Source organism: Miniopterus natalensis, chromosome 12 (assembly GCF_054644295.1).
Source record: "Miniopterus natalensis isolate mMinNat1 chromosome 12, mMinNat1.hap1, whole genome shotgun sequence".
Taxonomy (NCBI): Eukaryota; Metazoa; Chordata; class Mammalia; order Chiroptera; family Miniopteridae; genus Miniopterus; species Miniopterus natalensis.
Window position 1 is genome coordinate 44,969,097 of NC_142092.1, and position 25,198 is coordinate 44,994,294.

Here is a 25,198-nt window from a genome sequence, read left to right on the forward strand (position 1 = left end):
TGGACCAACACTAATTTTGAGACTCATTATAAAGTTAAAAAGGCAGTGAGGTGTCATCACTAAGACATCTAGATTAATGGAATAAAACAGAGTCCAAAAGCAGACTACACATAAATAATGAACAACTGATTTTTGACAAAGGTACCAAGATGATTCAGTGGAGAAAGATTAGTCATTCCAAAAATGGCACTGGAACAACTACTGGATATCCATATGCCAAAAAGAGGCATATCTCTTCCAGTACCTCACACCATAACTACTAAAGCGTGACTCAGAATGGAGCACAGACTTAAATGTTAAAAATTAAAAACCTCTAGAAGAAAACATTGGAAAACATATGTTATGCATATTTTTCTTAGATATAGCTCTAAAAGCATTATCCATACAAAAACAAGTAACAAAATGAATATCACCTAAATTTTAAAATTTCTAAATTGAAAGATACTGTTTAGAATATGAAAAAAGACTGGGAGAAAATATCTGCAAATCTATTAAAAGAATTATATGTATAATAAATTTAAAATTTCTAAAATTCAGTAATAAAAATAACGAATACTCCAATTTTTAAAATGGGAGGACGATTTAGAAAGATACTTCACCAAATAAGATATGCTGAAAGCAAATATGTGCATGAAAAGATGCTCAACATCATTTAGTAATTAGGGATATGCAAATTAAAATCAGAATTAGATACTGATACACCCCTAATAGAATGGCTAGAATTTTAAAAGAATGACCATAAGAATTTAAAAATTTAAAATGAATGACCATTCCAAGTCTTGGTGAGAATGTAGAAAACTAGAATTTTCATAGGCTACTGGAAGGAGTATAAGATATAATGTCTTCCTAGAAGTGGGATCACTGGGTCAAATGGCAGTTCAAGTTTTAGTCTTTTGAGGAAACTCCATACTGCTTTCCATAGTGGCTGCACCAGTCTGCATTCCCACCAGCAGTGTACTAGGGTGCCCTTTTTCTCCATATTCTCGCCAGCAGTTGTTGTTTGTTGATTTGTTGATGGCAGCCATTCTGACAGGTGTGAAGTGATACTTCACTGTGGTTTTAATTTGCATCTCTTTGATGATTAGTGACTTTGAGCATTTTTTCATATGTCTCTTGGCCATCCATATGTCCTCTTTGGAGAAGTGTCTATTTAGGTCCTTTGCCCATTTTTTAATTGGACTGTCTTCTTTTTGTTAAGCTGTATGAGTTCCTTATATATTTTGGATAGTGACCCTTTATCAGACGTGTCATTGGCAAATATGACCCAGTGATCCCAGTTCTAGGGATATATCCTGAGAAACCCGAAACACCAAGCAGAAAGAACTTATGCACCCCTATGTTCATAGCAGCGTGATTTACAATAGCTAAGATCTGGAAACAGCCCAAGTGCCCATCAGTAGGTGAGTGGATAAAAAAGCTGTGGCACATTTACACCATGGAATACTACGCAGCTGTAAAGAAGAAGAATCTCTTACCCTTTGGCACAGTATGGATGGACCTGGAGAATATTATGCTAAGTGAAATAAGCCAGGCAGTGAAAGACAAATATCATATGATCTCGCTTATACGTGGAATCTAAAGAACTTAATAAACTGATGAACAGAACAGATTCAATGACATGGAAGCATAGATGCGACTGACAAATGTCAGAGGGATGGAGGAGGGTGGGTGAGTGGAGGGGGAGAGAGTAACCAAAGAATTTATATGCACATATGCACAACCCAATGACACGGACAATGATGGGGAGAGGGACTGGGGAGGGGGAAGGGACGGGGTGGAACGGGTCATTGGGGAGAAAAAGGGACATCTGTAATATTTTAAACAAAAATTAAAAAAAAAAAAAAGAGACAGCCTTGGTTGGAGTAAATAACAGGAGGGTAAGCCAAGGATGGACTCAAAGGGGAGATGTAAATTTGGTGTAAGAAATATGAGGACATGGTGAACACATAATACAATATGCACATGATGTATTATAGAATTATACACTTGAAACCTACAGAATTTTATTAATCAATGTTACTCCAATAAATCAGTAAATTTTTTTAAACAGCAATATGAGGCTAATAGAGTTTTTATCTCTATGATATCATGAGAGTTGGTCATTTGCTAAGGGTATGTCTTGATATAGCTGAGAATTTGAAGGGTATAAAAGAAAGTATAAAACAGTAATTTCAAAAACTGGGAAAATGAACTTTCCAGAGAACCACAATAATAAGATTGCTGGGCTCAGTTCAGATTGTCAATCAATAATTTTTAGTGATATCTGTCAAGTTAGTTCATCATCCAACATCATTCAGCTGCTCAATAAAGATTTATCCAAGGAAAAGGACTTTGCCAGGTGAGTGTGATTAAAAGAAAACACAAACAGCCCTGGCCAGTGTGGCTCAGTTGGTTGGAGCATTGTCCCATACACCAAAAGGTCATGGGTTCGATTCCTGGTCAGGGAACATACCTAGGTTTCAGGTTTGATCCCGGGTCAGGGCACGTGGGAGGCAACTGATTGTTTCTCTCTCACATTAATGTTTCTCTCTCTCTCTCTCTCTCTCTCTCTCCTTTCCTCTCCTTCTGAAATCAACTAAAAAGATATCCTCGGGTGAGGATTAAAAAAACAACCCATAAAGTGAGATAAAGACATTTCAGGTCTTTGCAAGAAGTGTAATAATAGACAATCAATTCTACACTGGGTAAAAAAAGAAGAGATAAATGAGAGAAAAAAGTCAATAGATTTTAATAGAGCTCTGGGTAAGGCAGAACCCTTGCAATACAGACATTTGAACAAGTGAGCTAGACAGATAAAAGACTACTGTTAGAGAATGAAAAGTCTGAATTAGTACTTAGAAATGAGAATTTTGCTGGTGATAACATTTAGGGCATGACCATGATGATGATGGTGAATGGGATGGAGAGAAAAATTCTGTCTGCTCTTTCTTTTTTTAATCCTCAACTGAAGGTATGTTTTTATTGATTTTAGAGACAGAGGAAGAGAGAGAAAGAAGGGGAGGGAAGGAGGGAGAGAGGGACATTGATGCAAGAGAGAAACATCAATCAGTTGCCTCCTATACCTACCCAACAGGGGATCAAACCCACAACCTAGGTATGTGCCCTGATGGGGAGTCAAACCTGCAACCTTTTGGTGTACAGGACGACACTCCAATCAACTGAGCCACCCAGCCAGGGCTCTGCTTGCTGTACCTTACAAGACATGCTTATTTGATTTATATCACCACCCATTCAATGCTTTTTAAATCTGCCAATCTAATCCATTCAATTGCAACCTTATCTAAACTCAGCATCAATATTCTATCCACCTCTCCAGATTTGCCAAAAAGTAAGAAAGTCCACAGTAGAGATGATGCTTTAAGCCAGGGATCAGTTAAAATTTTTCTACAAAGCGTCAGATAGTGTATATATTTAGGCACTGCAGGCCATCTAGTCTCTGTCACAATTACTCAACTCTGCCATGGTAGTACAAAAGTGACCAGACAATCTATAAATGAATAAGCATGTTCAATAAAACTTTATTTATGTACACTGAAATTTGAATTTCATATAATATTCATGTGTCATAAAATATTATCCTTTTTACTTTTTTCCCCCAACCATTTAGAAATGCAAAAACCATTCTTAGCTCACAGGCCATATAAAAACAAGAGGTGGGGTCAGATTTGGCCCACCAGTCATAGTTGGCTGACCCCAGCTTTAAGTGAAAAGTTAAATATTAATAAAACAATATAAACACAGTTGACCCCTGAAGAATGCAGGGGTGGGAGTACCAATCCCCCACCCCTGCGCAGTTGAAAATTTATGTATAACGTTTAACTCCCCAAAAACTTAGTTGTCCCTAGGCATCAACAGAAGATTGGTTCAAGGAAACCATGCAGATACCAAAATCTGCAGATACTCAAGTCGCCTATATAAAATGGCATAGATCAATACATACAGTTGGCCCTTCGCATCCACGAAAACCCAATTGTGGACTGAAAACAGTACAGTATTTATTGAATAAAATCCATATATAATTGGTCCCGTGCAGTTCAAACCCATGCTGTTCAAAGATCAACTGTATAACATACTATTATTTAAACAAACAATATTTTTTAAGTAATGAGTTTCAAATAACTGCTTCATGTATTATTTCTGTAATTTACACATGTTGGTAATTAGAATTACAGTACCTTTTCTCTGATACCACTTTTAACTTGCTCATCTTGACTTAATTCACTTCACCATTGCAGACAATCTAAAAAAAAAAAAGTTAATTAAACATGATTCTGTTTTCTATACATTAGATGTTATAACAGCCATATAGCTGGAAGTTTTTACTATGGGAAACACGAGATAACACTGGAAACCAAAGGAGAATATTTGAGTTCTATGTGCTTCTGGCAAGTCACTTCAATGCACAATAAGTGACTATTACCTAAAATCAGCCAGTAAAACGCTACCAAAATCCTGGAGCTACAAAAATGCAAAAACCTAACCTAAGACAATTTACAATCTACTTAGTGTTCACATTTCTTTCTCTTTTTTTAATATATCTTTATTGACTTCAGAGGAGGAAGGGAGAGGTAGAAAGAGAGATAGAAACATCAATGATAAGAGTCACTGATAGGCTGCCTCCTGCACAACCCCAACCGGGGATCGAGCCTGCAACCCAGGCATGTGCCCTGACTGAGAATCGAAAGGCTATCTCCTGGATCCTAGGTCAATGCTCAACCGCTGAGCACACCGAGCCAGACTTCACATTTGAGACAAAATTATCCTTCCTGTTCTAATACTCTTCCTTAAAATACTCAAGCCAACCACAGCATCCTGAAATTAGTGTTTTTATTGTCCACCATTCATATAGTAGTCAAATGCTGGCAAATATGTATGATTATTTCTATATGAGAACACTTATAAATTAATAACAAATTGTTCAGAGTAAAAACCTATAACATCTTCTCATTTAATGCACTTAATGCATATTTTCCCTCAATCAATACAGGTTTCATCTTTACAAAGTACATACTATACATTTTAAAACATTAAATCTTGATTCACAAAATTTTGATAATTTTTCAGATTTATTTTGCAACTCTTCACCCCCCCCCCCCCAAAAAACCTGGATATCTTTTAATTTTATATATCAGTGCTTACTGAAGCAGAATTTTGCAGCATCACTAAAAAGTAAAAAAAAAAAACAAAAAAAAAAAACACCAATTCAACGAGTTAATCACATACTTATCAATATTTAGTAATGCTATATATTTTAAAAAAACAAACATACAAAAGAACAGACATAGGTATTAGAAGAGATAGGTATTCTGGATGTTTTTCTTCAATAACAAAGAAGTTTACTTCAACAAAATACATTTATTTTATTTTTCTTATTAATTCAATTATAAAAGAGGAAATGTATTTTTCATTATGTGTAAAATTACATAGTCTGTTTTTAGTTATAAGAAATTTAAAAATTGCTATTCTTTCTTTCAATTGGCTATTTTTTAATGAGTACAAAGTCAAAGTAACTTTCCCAATATCCAAATTAATTAATACTTAACTGTATATATACAAAGTGGGGGGAGAATCCTATGTATTTTCAAAAGTGCCGTTGTTGCCATAAAAAGTTACTTCTTGTTGAGTGGTATGACTCTCTCTAAAACTACATTAGCAGCACATCTCATGAAAAGTCCACTGTAAATGCTGACTTGCAAACATTTATGCTGGGCACTTATATCATTTCTATTTCAACAGTTAAGAAATCATTCAAACTTCCAGTTCATGATAAAGTAATAGTTTAACCACAGGCATTTCTCTCCTCTCCCTCCCGGAGTTAGATTCAAGAAGACAGTAAAGAATATGTTGAAGTCCAAAGTGAGAAAAAGGAAAACTGTGGGGGAGGAGGGTACCCTGTCCAGAAAAACTCAGGAAATGCAAAACTAAGAGAACTGGGAAATACCAAGAACAATAGAGGAATAGACTGCTAAACAGCTAACTAAAACTTTATAATTGCAAACAACTTATTACCTCCTCAATACCCCCCCCCCCCCCCATGCCTCACCATTGGAGAAAATGTTCAACATGTCTGGCAAATAATCTTCACCAAAGAAACTGACACCCTCAAAGAAATCTGCTGAGACTTAAAGAGTTCCTTAGGGGGGGAAAAAGGTCAATTCTCATCCTAACCCAGTGCATCCTTTGTATCATTTTATTGCTGATGCCTGAGCACAGGGTGCCTCAGAGTAAATGAAGACCCTTCTTGTTGCTGTGAAAGCGTGTGTTCATTGCAGTATGGGGTAACAGAAAGAGAGAAACGGAGAAGCAGAAGTGCTGCATTTCACCAAGCTTGTGACTTTGCCAACCAAGGGTGACAAAGCAAGAAAGAGGCAAAGAAGTTGAAAGGGTAGGCAAGGGAGTATATAACAGCTATAGTAACTGACTGTGGAATTTAGGTATAATCTACTCATCCCTCTTCACTGGATCATTTTCATCACCATAAAATGATGCTGTTATTTCTGTGTCTTTGGGGGGGAGGAGGGGGAGCTTTCTTGCTCTCAGTTCCCCAATCCAAATACTGTCTCATTTATTCCCTTCTGAAAGCAATGAGTTGTTTATACATATTGTCAACAAGTCCTCTCTTCCCATTCCCTCTTAAACACATTCCAGTCCAGTTTTCCCCACACCACTCCATCAACACTGCTAACTGCTCTTGTCAGCAACCAATGACCTCATTTAGTGTTACTAAATCCAACTGCCAATTCTCAGTCTTCATCTTACTGGTCCTACCAGCAGCATTTGATACAGATGACCACTCACTCTTCCTGAAAATACTTTCTTCATTTGGATATGCTCTGTTTTCTGCCTATCCCACTGCCACTCCTTCTAAGCGTCTTTTCCTGGAATGCTCCCGGCTCAGTTCTTTCTTGTCCTTTTCTACCTCAGGTCTCTTACTTGGTGATCTCATTCAGCCTCATAACTACATAACACCTCGCTTGGATCTCTAATACCACAAACTCAACATATCTAAAACTGATCTCCTGACATGGCCTTCCCTTCCAAGGGTGCTCTAACCTCAGCTTTTCCCAAGGGTAGTTAAAGACTATTCTATCTCTCCAAGTACTTGGTCCAAATCCTTAACTTCCTCCTTGGCTACTGTCTTACACCCCACATCCAATCCATCAAGAAATCCTGATAAGCCCTGGCCGGGTAGCTCAGTTGGTCAGAGCATCATCCCGATAAGCCAAGGTTGCAGGTTCTATCCCCAGTCAGGGCACATACAAGAAACTACCAATTAATGCATAAATAAGTGTAACAACAAGTCAATATTTCTCTCTCTCTCTCTCCAAAAATCAATAAAAACATATCCTCGCGTGAGGATTTAAAAAAAAAAAAAAAAAAAGCTCCATGAGGGCAGAATTCTTTGTTTTGTTCATTAAATGCCTCCCATCCATCTAGAACAGTGACAGCACATTGCAGATGCTAAATACATCTCTGAATGAGCAAACAAATGCTTTAAAGACATATTTTGAGAAAAACTTTATTACACATGAGCAAGAAAGCCTTTATTTTTAAAAGTTCAACAATGTGGTAGACATGGCACAAAATATCTATCCTGATTTCCCCCTAATGTGTTTTCCTATACTAGAGGAGCTTAAAAACTTTAACAACAAAAAAAAACAAAAAACAAAAAAGGCATTTCCCAGACTCCCCTGCAGCTAGGGTTTCAGATGTGATTTAAATCCACCAATCTCAATATTATCAGCCAAGGCCTCCTGATTCCAGAGGCAAACACAGACATAGGCATGTTTAGTTATTCTACAGCAGTATGTACAGGAGTCCCAAACTTTGCAGTCTACTACAGGGTTTTTCAACCCAAGTCCACAAGCTGTTGCTAGAATTCTTTGAGAGTTCACGATCAGGGGGGGAAGTTTTTTAACTTTGTGCACCAAGCAATGACATTCACAGTAACTACTGATTTTGTTAGAAATCAGCTGTATGTGATAGTGCACAGTAGGACTATGTTCATTTTGTCAGAGTGGGCCTTGATATTTGGATGGTAGGCTGAAGAACATCAGCCCCTCCCTCTCAAATTACCTCCCAATCTCCTCTTATGCACTTCTCACTGCCTTATAGGAGCAAACAAGCTTTATGAATGTAATGAAAAATTGGAGGGAAATTTTAATTTTAATAAAAGAATGTTTACACCCAGTTACCCCCATTCCTAATGCTGTACTATTGGTGCAAACATTGGACCTATACTGTGAAATTTTGTGATTATCTCATTTAGTTACTTGTTATGCCCTTATGTTTTACATATTAATATTTGCATTTTACAAACATGCTTGATAATCCAGTGTGACAATTTTTGAGGATGAGGTACAAGAAAGGAGGGCCAGTGGACAATTCTAGTACCAAAAGAAATGAAGAATTGTATCTTGCAAGTCATTTCACCAAATTAGTGCAACAAAAAACACACATATAAAACCCCATCTTGAGAATGAAAACTACTTATCAATGGGTTTACCCATAGGCTGGTTATTCTAGTTGTCCTATTCTATTTTGTGTTGTCCACGGAAAACAACTTTACAAGTGTTGAGCAAAGGCTCTGGCAATATTCAAAAGACATTTAACTACAAATTATAGTCATTTGACAAGTTAAAAAAAAAAGTACTACTGGAATCTCAAAGCAAACATAATAAAGTTTGTTGTTTTTTTTAAGTCACAAGCAATGAGAAGAGTGAGGTAGCAATTTACATAGTAGAGCTTATCAAGAAAGGGAAAGCCACCCAATTGCTAAGAAACTAATGAGGCCAAAATGTAAAATTATACTGAGTAAAATGCTTATACAAGATGCAGTAGGAGAAATTTTTAAAGCTCTACAGTACACTAGCAGTAAGGTAAGTCAACATACTGACATGTCATATGATGTTAAATATCTATACAATAAATAGAAAAATAAGGTTTTTTCTACCCAGATTGATGAATCTAGAGTTTATCAATTGTAATATGTATAAGATTATATTCTACATATATTATGTATTCATAAATGTTATAAGATTTGAAAATAGTAAAATCAAGAAAACTTTTTTGCTACCAAGTGCTGCCCAAAGTTAATGAAAAACAGAATATTTAATGTTTTGTCCCATTTGCAAACTAAAGGTCTGTTTTGGAGGCACTATGTTGACATCTGTATTGATAATATCCCATCAATAGTTGGCTCCATGTGAAGATTTGCAACTCTTATTAAAAAATAAAATTTTAATTTAAAAATACCTGACTTCACAACACAGTGTTTTCACAGAGCGCTAAGGGTCAAAAGCTCTGAGAGATGAAATTTTTTTTAAAAAAAAGTTCTATTTAAAGCTATAAAAAATGATTAACTTTATTAAGCAAAAACCTGCACATTCAATAATGTTTAAAGAACTATGTGGAAACCTGGACAAAGAGCACATAAAACTCCTGCTACATGCAGAAATCCAGTGACTTAGCAAATGAAGAATTCTCAACAGGTGTCTGAGCTGAAAGGTGAACTGCAGGAGTACTTTCACAAGTAGGTCAGAGTCCGCTAAGCAAGAAGAGATTAAAGAATGGCTACTGAAGCTGGCCAACTTAGCAAACACTTGCTATCACATGAAACAACTGAGTAACTCTCTGCAAGACCTTAGAGAAAATATTTTTACTTCAAGTGACAAGATCCTTGGGTGGGGATCATGTGACAAAAGGAATCATAAAGTGATTGCTGCTTAGGCTTGAGAATGAAAAAGGATCTCTGGACATTGTGGAGGAAGAATTTTATGTGCCACTTTCTGATTATACACTCAGAAAAATTCTGGATTTCTATGAAAGAGTAGTGCCCTGCAAATCACAGGAAAGAAATGAACATTTGGCTACAAGTTTTCAACTTTTTATGCAAGAAATTTTTTTGTTGTTTATCAAGATCAAGGAGAAAATCATCTCATGTCAGTTGAAAATACAATCTGTGAATGGTTATTTCAAGTTCAACAAAAGAAAGCAAAAACAAGTTTCATAAGAAAGAGATAAACTTCTTTATTTTTAGTTTTAAAAAATAACAATTTTATTGTATAAAGCTTTTTTATAAAAGATCAAGTAATCAACACATACATATAATAATTTGAAACTTCTGGACCTATATGAGCCTTACCATGTCAGTCGGTAAAAAAAAAAAAAAAAAAGTTTATTTTTCAAATTCTTGTATAAATTATGTCTTAGGCTATATTTTTATAAACTTTTATAAACATTTTTAGTAGCTTTGCTATTTAACATTCTCAATAATTTTCATGTTGTAAATACATTAATAAAAATCAGCTTACAAGTGGTACTGGCAAATAGACAAAAAGATGAATGCAACAGAACTGAAAGTCTAGAAATAAATGCATATATTTATGGCCAACTGACTTTGACAAGAGTGCCAAGTCCATTCAGTAACAAAAGAACAGACTTTTCTTTGCTAACTGGATTTCCACATATAAAGGAATGAAATTGGACCCCTAGTCACACCATACATAAAAATAAAAAGGAGTGTTCAGATACATGCTACAACATGAATTAGCCTTTAAACATTGCACTAAGTGAAATAAGCCAGAAACAAAACAACAAATATTGTATGTTTTGCTTCCACTTATATGAAAAAATCTAGAACAGGCAAATTCATAGGAATATAAAGTAGATTAAAGGTTACCACAGGCTGAAGGTAAGGGGGAATGGGTAGTCACTACTTAATGGAAATTACAGAGTGTCTGTCTGGGGTAATGAAAAATTTTGGAAATAGACAGTGGTGATGATTACACAACATCATGAATGTAATTAATGCCGCTGAATTATAAGCTTAAAATGGTTTAAGTGGCAAATTTTATACTAAATATATTTTACCACAATAAAAAATTACCAAAAATATTAACTTGCAATATTTATTTAAACTAAGTCTATCGGGCCTATTTTTAAAAAAAACTGAAGCGTTATTTAACAGTAATTTATTACTGTTAGCATATGAGTCTTTAAAAATCATGAAAATGAGCTTAGTTTCCAAAATGGTAAACTAAGTTAATTACCTGTTTCTTTTTCAAATAAGGTTGGTTAAAGTCTTTTTTGCTTGCTTTAAATAAATAAAACTACTTTTGCATATCATATGAACAGGCCATACTTTATTAGTATCTTATATAGTAAAAATCTGTGTTAAGACCCTAGACCTACATGAATAAAGTAAAAAATAAAGTGGAAAATTTAAGAAAAGGAAAATCTATTCTTTCTATCTGCATAGCTGACTCACATCAGTTTATCTTTTGTGGGATGGAGATCTGCACAAAAGAATAGACTAGTTAGATGGCCAAACTTATTAGACGCATAGAAAAAAATATCATTCTCTAGCAAAAGAGCATTAGAAATCATTATTAAAGTACTGTATCCTAAGACCTAATATTTCAAGTACTGCCCTGACAGCTCTGAGCATCACAGGGCCCCAAAGGCCTAATAAGCATTCTCCCACTCTTGCCATATGTGCCTCATCCAGTGGGAAAGGCTCCTCACCCAGCTAATTCCACCATCAACCAAACTAGCTGTACTCCAAGCCAAAACCTAACTAGTTCCAGTCCCAGAATTACTCAAACTAATCACAAACTTCCACAGTGAAGAGGTGGGAAGGTTACTTAGTCCTTTTGTTACTACAAAGATTGTCTCTCATGGACCCTGTGGCTGGTTCACTCTATTCCCAATTGCCACCCTATGTGGCATGCAGTATCTTCCTCTTCCAAGCTGTGAGTACACATGACTAAAAATTGCTGTCAAACTCATCTTACAGTGTCAGGTAGTACCCATTTCAAACTATTTAGGACAGAAGATCCCTACTTCACAAATGGATAAGAAGTGATAAGAACAATTACTATATCCAAACTTTCTGTTCAAACTAATACCACAGCTGTAGGTGTTATAACTCTTATGGAGTTCCCTGAGACCTAAAAATTATTTCATGGATCCTCTGGTGTATAAAGATTGAGAAAGGCTAGTCTAGTCTCTCATAGGCAGGCTGGTGCAGACCAGAACAGGTCCTGGTCCAGTGTAGTTCTATAGCTGGTAAGTACAGCAAAAGATTCCTGATCACCACAGCCTCCTGACAAGTTTCCTGATTTTAAAACAGGAGTGTGGTTCTAGCAATGAAGATCTAGGAACAATTTCACAATTACACAGGAAGCCTCTTAATCATAAAAGAAACAATACCCCCCGCACCGTTCGTTTCTCAGTTCTGTGCAGAGGTTTTGGGAGTTGTTCCTTGAAGCTCAATCCAGTCTCTTTCTTTAGATCTCTGAATAATTCTGTAAACCACTTAATAACTGTGCCAGACATTAATTTACTGCCCTGCCCCTCATCTATAAATTCACCTTTTGCCTGTTCTGTGAAAATGGATGTATGCTGTTAAAATATTCATTTCTTTGCCAACTGGCACAATATTAAGCTTTGTCAAGAGGGCACTGGAAAGACATTGCAGGGGAAAGAATTCTGCTTCTGATTCCAGTGTGCTCGCTAGGCTGCAGCAGACAAGGCTTCTCTAGGACCCGCTCCCGTAACAAGGATGGCTCCTGCGGCAACAAGCTCCTGCAGCACACACAGCTTCTCCAAAGGGGGTAAGCAGCTTTGCAGCACAGTGACTAGAGAGACATCTCCCCATGAACAGCTTTCCCTGGCACGTTAGAGGGTAGATCTCCAGCAAATTCACCATCCATAGCTACTTGCCTTGACCTTGCCCTTTTCCAACAAGGTCTAGACGTCAATGGGGGAGGGAAATCTACTGTATCTCAGCCCTGGGAGTAGTAACTACTCTTTATACCAGCTCTTCCTATATTCCTTAGAATTATCTTTATTTCTTACTGGTAAACCCCTCATTGCTCCAATCCTGTTATAGTCAATAATTCTTTATATAAATCGTTCCCTGTTAAATTACTGTGTGGTTTCTATCTCCTGAATGGACCAGATTAATACATCCCAACAATTCTCTAAGCTATTTAGTATCCTATGGTAAATAAACCCTTTCTGCTTAAGGTATCTAGAATAGATTCTGTTCTCTCCAACTGAATCTTCACTGTTTTCTTTTTCAACAAAGAATTGGAGAGGGGAGGGGATGGGGGGGCAGTGTCGCTCAGTGGTTCAGTGTCAACCCATGCACCAAGAGGTCACTGGTTTGATTCTTGGCCTGGGCATATGCCCGGTTGTGAGCTCGATCCAAGGTGGGGGGCGTGCAGGAGGCAGCCAATCGATGTTGATGTTTCTCTCTCATTGATGTTTCTCTCTCCCTCTCCCTTCCTCTCTCTCTCTAAAATCAATAAAAATATTTTTTTAAAAAAGAAATGGGGGGAATCAAACAATATCCTGAGAGATTTTTTTTAATTAGCAAGTGATACTAATCATACATAGCCAGGGTTAAGATGGCTACTGAGGATTATAGTCCTAGGGCAGTCTATTAAATACTTTAGTTGTAATATTAATTCCATCTTAGACTATTATCATTCCTGTTATGCCTAACCACTATTTAAAAACTTAGTCTACAATGAGATAACACTTCACACCCACTAAAGAGGCTATAATAAATAATAAACAATTCAGATATTAAGTGTTAGCAAGAATATGAAGAAACTGGACCCCTCATACATTGCTGATGGGAATGTAAAATGGCAAAGCTAAAATGGAAACAGTCAAGCAGTGCCTCAAAAGGCTAAACATAAAGTGTCCAAATGACTCAGCTAGTTCATTTCTAGGTATATACCCCCAAAAAATGAAAACCTATTTTCACACAAAAACTTTACACAAATGTTCATAGCAGCATTATTCATAATAACCTAAAAGCTGAAACCCAAATGCCCATCAATGGATAAATAAAATGTGACATATGCATGTAATGGAATATTACTGAATGATAAAAGGAAACAAAGTACTAATATATGCTTCCTAGATGAAAACTTGAAAATATTACCTTAAGTGGAAAAAGCCAGTCATGAAAGACCACATCATTACGTGGTTCCATTTATATGAAATATCCAGAACACGTAAGTCTATAGATGCAGATTACTGGCTACCTAGAATTAGGAGAGATGGAGACTGGCGTAGGAGGAGAGAATAAAGGAGTGTGGAGTTTCTTTCTGAGGTAATAAAAATGTTCTAAAATTGATTGTGGTGATGGTTGCACAACTCTAAATATACTAAAAGCCACTGAATTGCATACTTTAAATGGGAAAACTGTACAGTGAGTTATATCTCAACAAAGCTGTTTAAAATAAAAAACAAGCTTAGTCTCTGCAGGAACTTTCATAATTCAACCATTTCTAAATTAGGATTAGGGATTTATGTCCTCTGTACCTCGATGCCTACATCCCATGATAAAATACTATGGACTTTTGCACAAAAGCAAAACTACTGACCCACCTGGGTCTTTGGGAGATGTATTCTGAGTTATTTATCCAACAGAAGTAAAAAAAAAAAAAAAAAAGCTGCATTAAAAAATCTATGCTGTCATCTAAAAATCCACAGTATACATTACCCTAAATTAAGGGAGGGATCCATATGAGTTGACTTTTATATATTTAAAGATGGCATGTACTAAAATTATATGTGGGAATTTGACATTAGCAGAAAATCATATGGCAAAATCAACTTCCTCAAGCTAGCTCACACATAAGGAAAAGCAAGCACTCTAGCTCAAGAAAAGTAAAAAATTTTAGATCTTCTGAATTTTTTGAGATTTTCCTCAACTAAAATTAGTTACAGAACCCAGGGAATCTAAAAACTGAAACCTTCAATTCTCACTAGCTTACGCCTGAAATCAAGCCCATCAGCCAAGTCAACAAGTGTGCACACACACCAGGAACCAGAATTTCATACACATAAACTGTCCTAATTTTCCATCCACAAACAACCCATAGAAGAAATTCTGGCACACACCCCAAATCTAAGGTTGTATATTCTACATATATAAATACTTCAAATGTACATGGTTTTTAATTTATTTCACATTAAACTGCTAAAAAAAAAAAAAAAGTGCAAAGAAACATATACTGTTCACATTCCAAAAGTCCCATTTAAATCTTTTAAGTTCATTCTGATGAAAAATGATTCCCTAAACAACTTGGTCCAGTTCCCATTTAACCAGAACAGCTTCACTATTTCACTCTCATCTGTTTACAAAGACGTCTTCCTACAAGATACCATTAGACAAAAAGCTTCCACTGTTTAAAAACATTTAAGAAACATTTCTCTAATCAACAATGATAACCTTTGCTATTAAATACTAGATACAGTTCCTGGTGGAGTGGGTGGGGGCAACCAGGGAGAGACCACAGTTAAAGAATATCTGGATAGCTGGTTCAGCCACAGAAGGTGGGAAAACAACTACACAGAATACAAATCATCTCTTGTTGGCTTTCTCTAATTGTTTCACCATCTGAAAGGAATAAATCACTTTTCAAGAACATAAGGGAGCCATTATTATTCCCCCATACCAGCTATGTCAGTGTGACAAAAAAATGCAATCTTGAGTATATCTAATAAGAAACAACCTAAAGAAAATGCCCATACCATGGGCAACATCATTAAAGGAAAAAGTAAGAAACTCTGAGGGAGGGAAGTAAAAAATATCTGTTTTGCTAGTAAAGAAGAGGAGCAACATTCCTAGCAATAGGCACATAGAGATTACTGCCATGTAAATTGAGAGAAATGTATACACTGAACACAGTCTGTGTATATTAACCTACTCCAAATTACCATATTAAAGTAGACATTTTCATCTAGTTACCTTACTCACATGACATCCAATTATTAGTTTATGAATGTTTTAGCCCAATCTGTAAACAGGCAAATTTATTTCACATATATTACTGTCATTAACTTCATAAAAAATGTGGGTAAGAGTAAACCTATAAAAAGATGATACATTTTACGTTTCCTCATCATGCATCCTCACTAAGAACACAAGTTTGGATGGTTCACACATTTCTCCACAAAAGATGTTCTGGCACTTACAAAGGTCTAATTTGTTCTGTTGTGTGATGCCTTAATTATACTAAAAGTTATCTTATTGTTGGGAGAGTAGATTCCCATTACACTTCAACCTAGTTTATTTAAAATATTCTTCTCCCAACTCAAATCCCAAATGACTATTTTTAGACTTAAACAAATGCCAAAATTTCTAAATCTATAAAGGTGAGAGGTGAGATTAAAATTCTTACCGTGAAACAAACATTTCCATTGCCTCTAACCTAACTGACCCATTAAAATGGTTTAAGTTTTAAGGAAAGTACCACAGCCAAAGTCAGCTCCCACTAATATCCCCAATAAGAATTAAAATACACAAGATATGAGGGACTCAGAAAGCTATATGGAATATTAAAAAAAATAGCAAGATGACAGAAGTTCCTCCTTATCAGTCATTACCTTAAATGTAAATAAATTAAACTCTCCAATCTTAATGCAGAGATTAGCAAAATGGTGTTTTTTTTCTTAAATGATCTAACTATGCTCTCTACAACACTCACTTTAGAAACAAATAGACTGAAAGTGAAAGGATGGAAAAATATATTCCATGCAAATAGTAATCAAACGATAACAGAGGTGGCTATACTAATATCAGACAAAACAGACTTTAAATTTTAAAAAATGGTACAAGACATAAAGGACACTATATGTTAATAAAATGTTCAAGAGAACAAGAAGATACAAGTATAAACTCATGCACCTACACGGACAATGGTGGGGGAGGTGCTGGAGGGGGATGGGATGGGGTGGAATGGGTCATTGTGGAGAAAAAGGGACATCTGTAATATTTTAAACAAAAATAAAAAAATTAAAAAATAAACATCATGCACCTAATAACAGACCATCAAAATACATGAAGCAAAAAATTGATGGAATTAAAGGAAGAAATAGACAATTCTACAATAATAGTTGTAGGCTTCCATACCCCATTCTCAATAATGGGTAGAACAACCAGAAAGAAGACAAGAAACAGAAGACTTAAACAACACAATAAACCAACTCAGACATACAGAGAACTCTCTGCCTAACAGCAGAATACACATTCTTCTCAAGTGCATATCAGACATTCTCTAGGACACATTATAGGACAGGCCACAGATTCTCAATAGATTTTTTAAAAACAGATATACAAAGTACCTTCTCCAACCACAACAGAATAAGTAAGGTTAGAAATCAGTAAGAGAAGGAAAACTGGACAGTCCACAAATTTGTGGAAATTAAATAACACACTCTTAAACAACCAATGGGACAAAACAGAAATCATAGGGAAATTAGAAACACTTAAGAGACATATGAAAACAAAAACACAGCATACCAAAATTTATAGGACACAGAGAAAGTAGTGCTCATCAGGAAATTTATAGCTATACACAAATTTTAAAAGAAGAAAAGAAAAAGGACTCAAACAATCTAACTTTACAATTTGAAGAACTAGAAAAAGAACTAAACCCAAAGATAGCAGAAAGAAGAAAATTTTTTTTAAATATATGGCAGAGGTAAATGAACTAGAGAATAGAAAAATATAGAAACAAAAGCAATGAAACCAAAAGTTAGTTCTCTGAAAACATTAACAAAATTGAGAAACAGCACATTAAGAAAAGAGAGACGGTTCAAAAGCTCTTCAGGGTGCTCAATAATTTTTTAAGAGTGTAAAAGGGTCCTGAGACTAAAAGTTTTAAAACATTTGATTTAAAGAACACAGTATTACTATCAATCCCTGCAAACCAAGAAAAAGTACATAAAATTGTTAATTTTAAAAAAAACAAAAACCTTTCCTAAGAATATTACATGACATGAAAGCTGAAAAGGAACACAATATCAAATCAAAACTAACCTCGCTCTATGTAATGTTAATAACAAAGAAAACAAACACACACAATGCTCAGAGGAAAGTGATTTTGTATATGCTGGAAATATCATGCAATATGTTGGTCAGATAAACACATATATCCATCAATAGTTTAATAGATAATATTTTTCACAGTAGCACATGACAGTCAAAGAAATGCAATCACATACTCAAAAACAGGTGATTAAAATAGCAGCCACCACCATCATGAGGGAGACAATCCAAGGTTCTGTCAGAAAGGACGAACAGGGATACTTCTGCAGCAATCAGGCAGCATCTCAGGACACCCCACTCAGGGTCCAGCTGTTCTATTTTAAAACTAAATTACATGCTTCCAAGGCAGGACAGTGAGATTAAGCACTCAATGAGCCCCCAAAGGGGATGGGTCTTAGTGGAATTCATCTGCACTAATAATGCTGATCAGCCCAAAGTCCTTCTTCAGCTTACTAGATCCCTTGAAAGACTGAAGAAAAGCAGCAGCAGCAAATTTACTGAGCACTTACTATGTGCCAAGCTAAGCACTTTACCTGTATTAGCTCATTTAACAGTTAATCATCTCAAGGGTGTAACCACTATTATCCCATTTTTGAAGCTGAGAAAATTGAAGCACAAAAAGGATAAATAACTTGCTTCTAAGGCAAAGCCAGGATTCAAACCCAGCTAGTCTGGCTCTGAGGCACAACCTAGTCACTACACTATAAGATAGAGGCAGTGTAACCAATAATAATATATATAAAGTTTAAAAGTCAGTGCCCACTCTACCAATTGTCTCCTAGAAGCTCCCAACTTGCAGAGAAACCCTATGACAGGTTCATATATTACAACTGATGTTCAACTTCTAAGCACTGAGGGACTTCAAGCAAAAAGAGCAGATTCTGGATGGTGAATCCTGTGGAGATTTTTTTATAAAAACACCAAAATGTAGAATATAATACAAATTAGATAATTTCACAAGTCTTGGACCTCTTTTCCCTCTGCTATTAGAGATAAAACCATTATACAGGAATCAAACTAGGCTATTCTGAAAAGAATAATGCCTCAATTCAAGGCAATAAAATTCCTTCTTCAAAAGCTTAAATTACATTAATACATTTAAATGTTTTGCAGAGTTGGCTAATTACAAGAGTAACTCTCAGTCTACCCTCTTCATTTCAGATTTCAGAGTGAGACTGCAGTTCTAAATACGTGTCAAAGCAATTCATTAAAAATGAACTTAAAACTTCACTGTGGAACTTAAGAAAAGTGGAATGGGAAACTGAACAAGCCACACCACAACTCTGCTTAAGGATGAGAAATAAGGAGTGCACAAGAAATTGATAACTATCTCGCAGTAATTACACAGGACATCATTACAGATCTTCCAGAGTCTGGTTTGGTTTTAACTTTTGGCACATGTTTTAAAATATGTACCATTTAAAGTGCCTTAAATAAACGACTACTTTTTTGGTCTACTGAACTGAAAACATTCAACAATACAATCACAAAAATAACCTTCTGGTTTTCTAAGGGGAAAGACTATTAGGAAGAGGAATGCAGAAGTTAAAGAAGGTGGTAGTTCTATTTACAAAAAGATTACAACAGGGACACAAAAGATAAGTGAAAAAGAGTGATCAAGAAGACTGTTAAAAGTCCTAGCTAACTACAAATTGTCATGCATTACAAACACCGCTACAATCCTGAATATCTGAAGGGGGGGGGACACCCACAGAGAATTAATATTGCCAAAGAAAAGCTCGGTTAAGTGTTAAAAACTATTAGGTCATCAGCAGTGCTAGACTTTCAGACACTTGAGCAAGCTATCTGAAAACGAGAAACGGGCTTGCAGTTAGTAACATTCACATGGAGGACACTAAGATGTATTAAAACTCCATTCTATAATGGGCAATGCCCAGGAAAGGAAACCAACGGATTCAAAACTACACTGATACTAATAGGCTTAAACGACACCGGGGGGGGGACGGACAAGCCTTTGCGTAGGGGTTGCAGGAGCCCCTGAATTGAACACTTGCAATTAAGAACCCGCAACTCAAGGAGGAAGGCCTTAGGGAAACTCTGCACTGTCATCTAAGGGCAATCTGATTCAGATTCAAGTCAAACCCATAAGGCGACAAGTTGTAAACAGAGAACACACTTAAGGCCAAAACATCCATTGAAAGGAAGCAAACCTACCCATCGCAGGTGTCACACCACATACACCCCACCTTGAAGCTTGGCAAACCTAAGGGCTAGGGGCTAGGTACCGGAGTGGGTGGAGAAGTGGGGCGCGCACCCGGCCCGCCGCCCCCCTCAGCTCTGCTCTGCACCGCGGCGACCGGAGAAAGGGTGGGGGACGGAGGCCGCCTCTGCTCAGACACTGCGCCAAGGACTCTCCGAGGGGATGGGGGGGTGGCAGGGTGACCAGGTGTTCGTGGGTGGGAACGGAATACAGCGTTTTCCAGAAAAGCCAAAGCTCTAGCCCATCAGGAATTTCCCTCAAGATCCGCTCCACCCCCCACCCCCAGCCCCAAAAGACACGCGTTACGCAGCCTGTCAGGTGAGCGTCCGAGGAGGTCCCAGAGCGCAGACCGCGGCGGGCCCACAGTCGCTCTTCCCCCGCTTCTCCCGACCCCAGGACGCCGCGGCCCGGGGAGAGCAAGGGGGACCCCGGGCGGGCGGGAAAGCCGCGGCCGAGGATCGGCCGGCCAGACGCGCGGACGGCGGCGGGGCGCTCACCGGCGGGCTTAGGAGAGGGAGCTAGCAGAGGGCGGGCAGAGCCACCCCACCCGGCTCGGGGCAGGCAGTGCCCGCGGCTGCTCCCCGGACGCTCGGCGGGTCCCTCGCCGCCCGCCGCCGGGTGTTTTCATACAAACCCGGGTGGCAGGCGAGGCACAGGCGGCGGCGGCGGAGGAACCTTCCCGCATCCCGAGCAACGTCAGCGCGGCGCCCCGCCCACCGCACGCTTGGACCAGCTCGCTGGCGCGCGCAGGGAGCAATTGGGCGGGGCACGGAGCGCGCGCTGGGGAGGGGGCGGGGCACGCGCGCGGGTGGGGGCGGGAGCGCGCGCGCTGGCGTTGGAGGGCGGGGCCAGAAGGCCGGAGGGGGCGCTCCGCGGGCCGCCGGGCCCTGGTCGCCGGCAGCTGCAGCCAGACAGACGTGCTGCCGGGCTATTTTCCACAAATCCCCTTCGTGCGCTCCCAAGTAGAGCCCCGCCTTTTCCCCGACTAAGCCAGCGCCCACCCCTGCTACCTTCAATCTCCCAAGGTTTTAGTGGCACCGAGCGAGAGCTGCTTAGCTCCTCCCACGTGGTAGCGGGTGACATCGGTCCCTGGGGGCCACGGTGAAGCTTAGCCCTTTCCTGACCTCAAGGAGAATCCATAATAAGCTAGAAGACAAGCAGTTGCCCCAGCTGGGCTCCTAGAGCACAACAAAATTGCACCTTGTGGCCAAACCTCAAATAAGTTACATGCCTCGTGCAGCAGAGAACAACACAACATGCTGAGTTATTTTTTACTATTTTATTTTTGCCTACATATAGTCACGAAAATGGCAATGCTAAATTGGCTACTAAAAGCACAGACAGAATGTTTTATCTGAGCCAAAGTAATGTTCCAGACAGATTAAATACTGATACATCCCCTTCTGTTTTGACTGTAATATATTTTTAATAAGTACACTTTTTTTCCACAGCATGGGTCACGTTTGCTGCTGTTTATAGTAACTGGTAAGGAATGTAACATGATTACAACCAGTTAGGGCAGCGATTTTCAACCAGTGTGCTGCAAGAATTTTTAAAGCATGCAATCAATACCTATTTAGTCAGGAGCACTGACCTCTCTTCCCTTAGATTGTCAAATTAAAAAATGACAACAGCCAACACAACAATAGCCCTCTGGTGTGAATGAATTAAAATTATACCTATTTTTGGTCCAATCAACAAAAAATATAACATTTCTTGGTGTGCTGAAGAATTTTAGTAATTAGTTTATGTGTGCCATGAGATGAAAAAGGTTGAAAATTGCTGAGATAGGGAAATAAATTGAGAGCTGTGAGGTTCTTGTTTTGTTTTCTTACCATGTTTAAACAAGGTTGAGCAAGTGTAAAGGAGGTTCAAAAAATAATCCAAGGTGTACCAGGCGAGCTTCTTGCAGCTTGCCCTTGGCAGATGTCTTTACTAGGATAAACAACAGACTACCATTTTATAATTGCCATAGTTTTCCCCACTGTGAGCACCAAAAAGTAGGTTATGGGTTTTTTTTTATTGTTGACAGTATTAGAGATGTACCCCAATTCCCCTGTTTTGCCCCCCTCCTCCCAGCCCCTACCCCACCCCAGTGTACCTTCACCACACTATTGTCTGTGGCCACTGGCTATTCATATGTGTATATAAATTCTTCGGTTAATCTCTTCCCCCCTCCCCACCCCAGATATGTCAGTCTGTTCCTTATGTTATTTTAAATAATTTTAAAACAAATACCACCCCAGACCACACAGTCTGAAAAGCATTATCTGAGAACACCTAATTATCTAAGAATATTTAACATTTTACAGAAATTAAATATATGTAATATATATGAAACTTTATTCAAACAGCATCTTCCTAAATGTATCGACAGGCAATATAGAAAGATATAGACATAAATGTGAATGCCTGTGTTTGTAGATGTTCAATTCCACTTTAGCAAAGCATCATTAGTGTGGTTTGATGGCCAAAACACAGACCCCGTATATTAACACACCAACTAGGTAACAAGCAGAGCCAACCCCTGTTGCTCACTCTTTTCCACTATTTTAAACAGCTTCCTCAGCACACCTTATTATGGTATATAAAAGTAAACATAAATGATTGTGTGATGTAGATCAGAGTTTAACCTTATAATGATATTCACTTAACTAGGATTCCTCATAAAAGTCCAGCCAGTTCCTTGTAGGTATTTAATAAACATTTTGTTATTTTAACCTGGGACTAGTCAGGGAAAAGAAAGGTGAACACTGGAGCCTAGCCAGCTATCTCTTTCTCTTTTGCTGATTTCCTTACCTCCATACCTTTAATAGACCAACATACAAAATCCAACAAACTATAACAAAGCTCTGTAGCCATCAGGTTTAGAATAGCCATAGACCTCTCAAAAGCCTACAGCCATTTCCACCTGGAACCATAAATGTTAGGACCATAAGCTTAATCACGGACTTTCTGAAACAGCCAGTCCTCTGGAGTTATAGGATTAGCTGTAACTATTACAATGTCATTCAACAAACACCAATTAATTGAGCACCTCTTAATGTGCTAGACACAACACTCATGAAATCTTCTGAGGAGTTAAGCAAATGATAACACTCAACAAAATACCTAACAGCTGTCCTGTGTCAAACTAAAAGGTTTATCACAAATAGACCATGGAGCAGAAATGCAGTAAGAACAACGTGAGCTGACCCTAAATGAATGTGGCAAGGCCGGGAAATGTAGGGAAGCAACTCCAGCATTTCACACAATGGAGTCACTCTGAGGCTAAAGCTGTTACAGTGAAAAACGGTTTCCAGTAGTCATATGGTAATGATATATGATTCAGGGTCAGAAAAGTGGAGTTTAAGGAACCATATCTGTAAGCCTCTACACCCTCACTTTCTTTATTTGTGAAATGAAACTTAAATATTCCTGTCAAGTCTAACATTTTAAAATTTAGAATACCCTTTGATCCACTTACAGGAATTTATCCTAAGGAAATAACCGGGGAAGTACACAGAGATTTAACTATAAGGATGTTTATCCTGAGTGGTACTATAAACTATCTTTAACGTTCAACAGAAGGCAACAGAAGGTTAAACACATTATTGAACGTCCATAATATAGATCACTAGGAAGCCTCTACAAATGATTTGGCAGAGCAGGTGTTCTTAACCAGGGGTCCAGTGGGTTTAATTCATGAACAGATGAGAATTTACCTTGAGGCTAATGAAGTGAGGAGCTAAGAGGGCTCTCTTAGCCCCTTATTTATGCAGGCCCCTGTGAGTACTAAGTTGCTGAGAGTTAAAGAATTTTCCAGATGCTAAGGGGAAGCCAGGCTGCAATCAGAAAGCATTTCTACATAAGTATTTCTGATAAATATATTACCTAACATGGCAAAGAGACTTTGCCGATTTGATTAAATTAAGAACCTTGAGTTAGGAAGACTACTCTGGATTATTTGGATTATTCTGAATTATCTGAGACCAATCTAATCACACAAGACCCTTAAAAACAGAGAGTGTGCCCTGGCTGGGTGGCTCAGTTGGTTGGAGTGTCATCCTGTACACCAAAAGGTTTAAATTTTCAGTCAATACGTCCCAACTTTATCAGTTGATAGGAAACTAACAGAGTTTAACTAAACTCAAAAGTAGCTGAATTATACCCAGAATAATAATTTGTTGACAATAAGGGATGTGCTTTTCTGGTGAACAAAGAGCTCTGGCCTAGTATTTTCAAAAGTTTTTTTTAGCAGCAGTATGCTTTCTCCAAGCAACTGTTCTGTTTTGTATTTTTGTGGACGACAAATATGTAAAACTGAAAATGAAGCAGCTCTAGTTGCAGAGAGATGAGTGACCTACTCAGGCTCATGTGATTCTTCTCCTCTGTTCCCCAGATGTCCCTTAAGAGGGCTCCTTAGAATCCCCAGGACTTCAAGGAATAAAATTTTACATCACTTTACCTATTGGTACCAAGCAAATAAGCAACAAGTTGTTTATTGAGCAAAGACTTGAAGCAAGGAGAATTGGAGGAATACTACATCCAGGTTCTGGTAAATGTCTGATGAACTTTTTCAGTTCCACAACACATACCTCTCTAAGGGATAGGCACATTCATTTTCTTGACAGAAGCTCTCTGCCCTCAACAGCACTTGTCAGTGGTGAACTGGTAAACCAGCTATCTGAAAACAAAACAAAATAAAAGCCCTGGTCTATAGCAATTGCCAATTTCTGTGATATAACGACTCCCACCATGACTGATTTCAAACTATCAACAGCCTGCAGTTTAACAATGGCCTGCAAAATTCCTGATTATTTAACAATCACTTGTAAACCTGTACTGCTGACTCCAGCCGAACACTACTATATATATGTGTGTGTGCTGCATGCAGAACACAACCTGCTATTTCTTTATTTGCTCACATGTTTGGGTTATAATATAACTTATTAGGCTATAGCCTTCTCTGCTGATGTTCCTATCTTGATGATATATGTAGATCACCTTTATAAAATATAGGGGTTTCCTAAATCTGTAACAATCACATATCTACAAACCATTTCTGGGTGGTTTCTGTAAAAGGCAAAACTGCTTGTCATGTGGAATCCATACTGGCTGGTTTTGTTCAGGGGGCCACC

The 25,198-nt window shown here is 37.9% G+C and overlaps 1 protein-coding gene across 4 annotated transcripts in view; it reads right to left on the bottom strand.

Moving 5' to 3' along the window:
• The window catches only part of AGTPBP1 (ATP/GTP binding carboxypeptidase 1), a 94,054-nt gene extending 73,460 nt beyond the window's left edge, over positions 1–20,594 (bottom strand). For 3 of the 4 annotated variants that reach the window (XM_016222909.2, XM_016222907.2, XM_016222911.2), the window contains exon 1: positions 4,176–4,240. In XM_016222909.2, coding sequence (XP_016078395.2) covers positions 4,176–4,207 — 32 coding nt within the window. In that variant the 5' untranslated portion in view covers positions 4,208–4,240. Of the gene's footprint in view, positions 1–4,175; positions 4,241–20,575 lie in introns of those variants that run through there. The other variant, XM_087822732.1, reaches the window with a different exon arrangement.
• Positions 20,595–25,198: the final 4,604 nt, after the last annotated feature.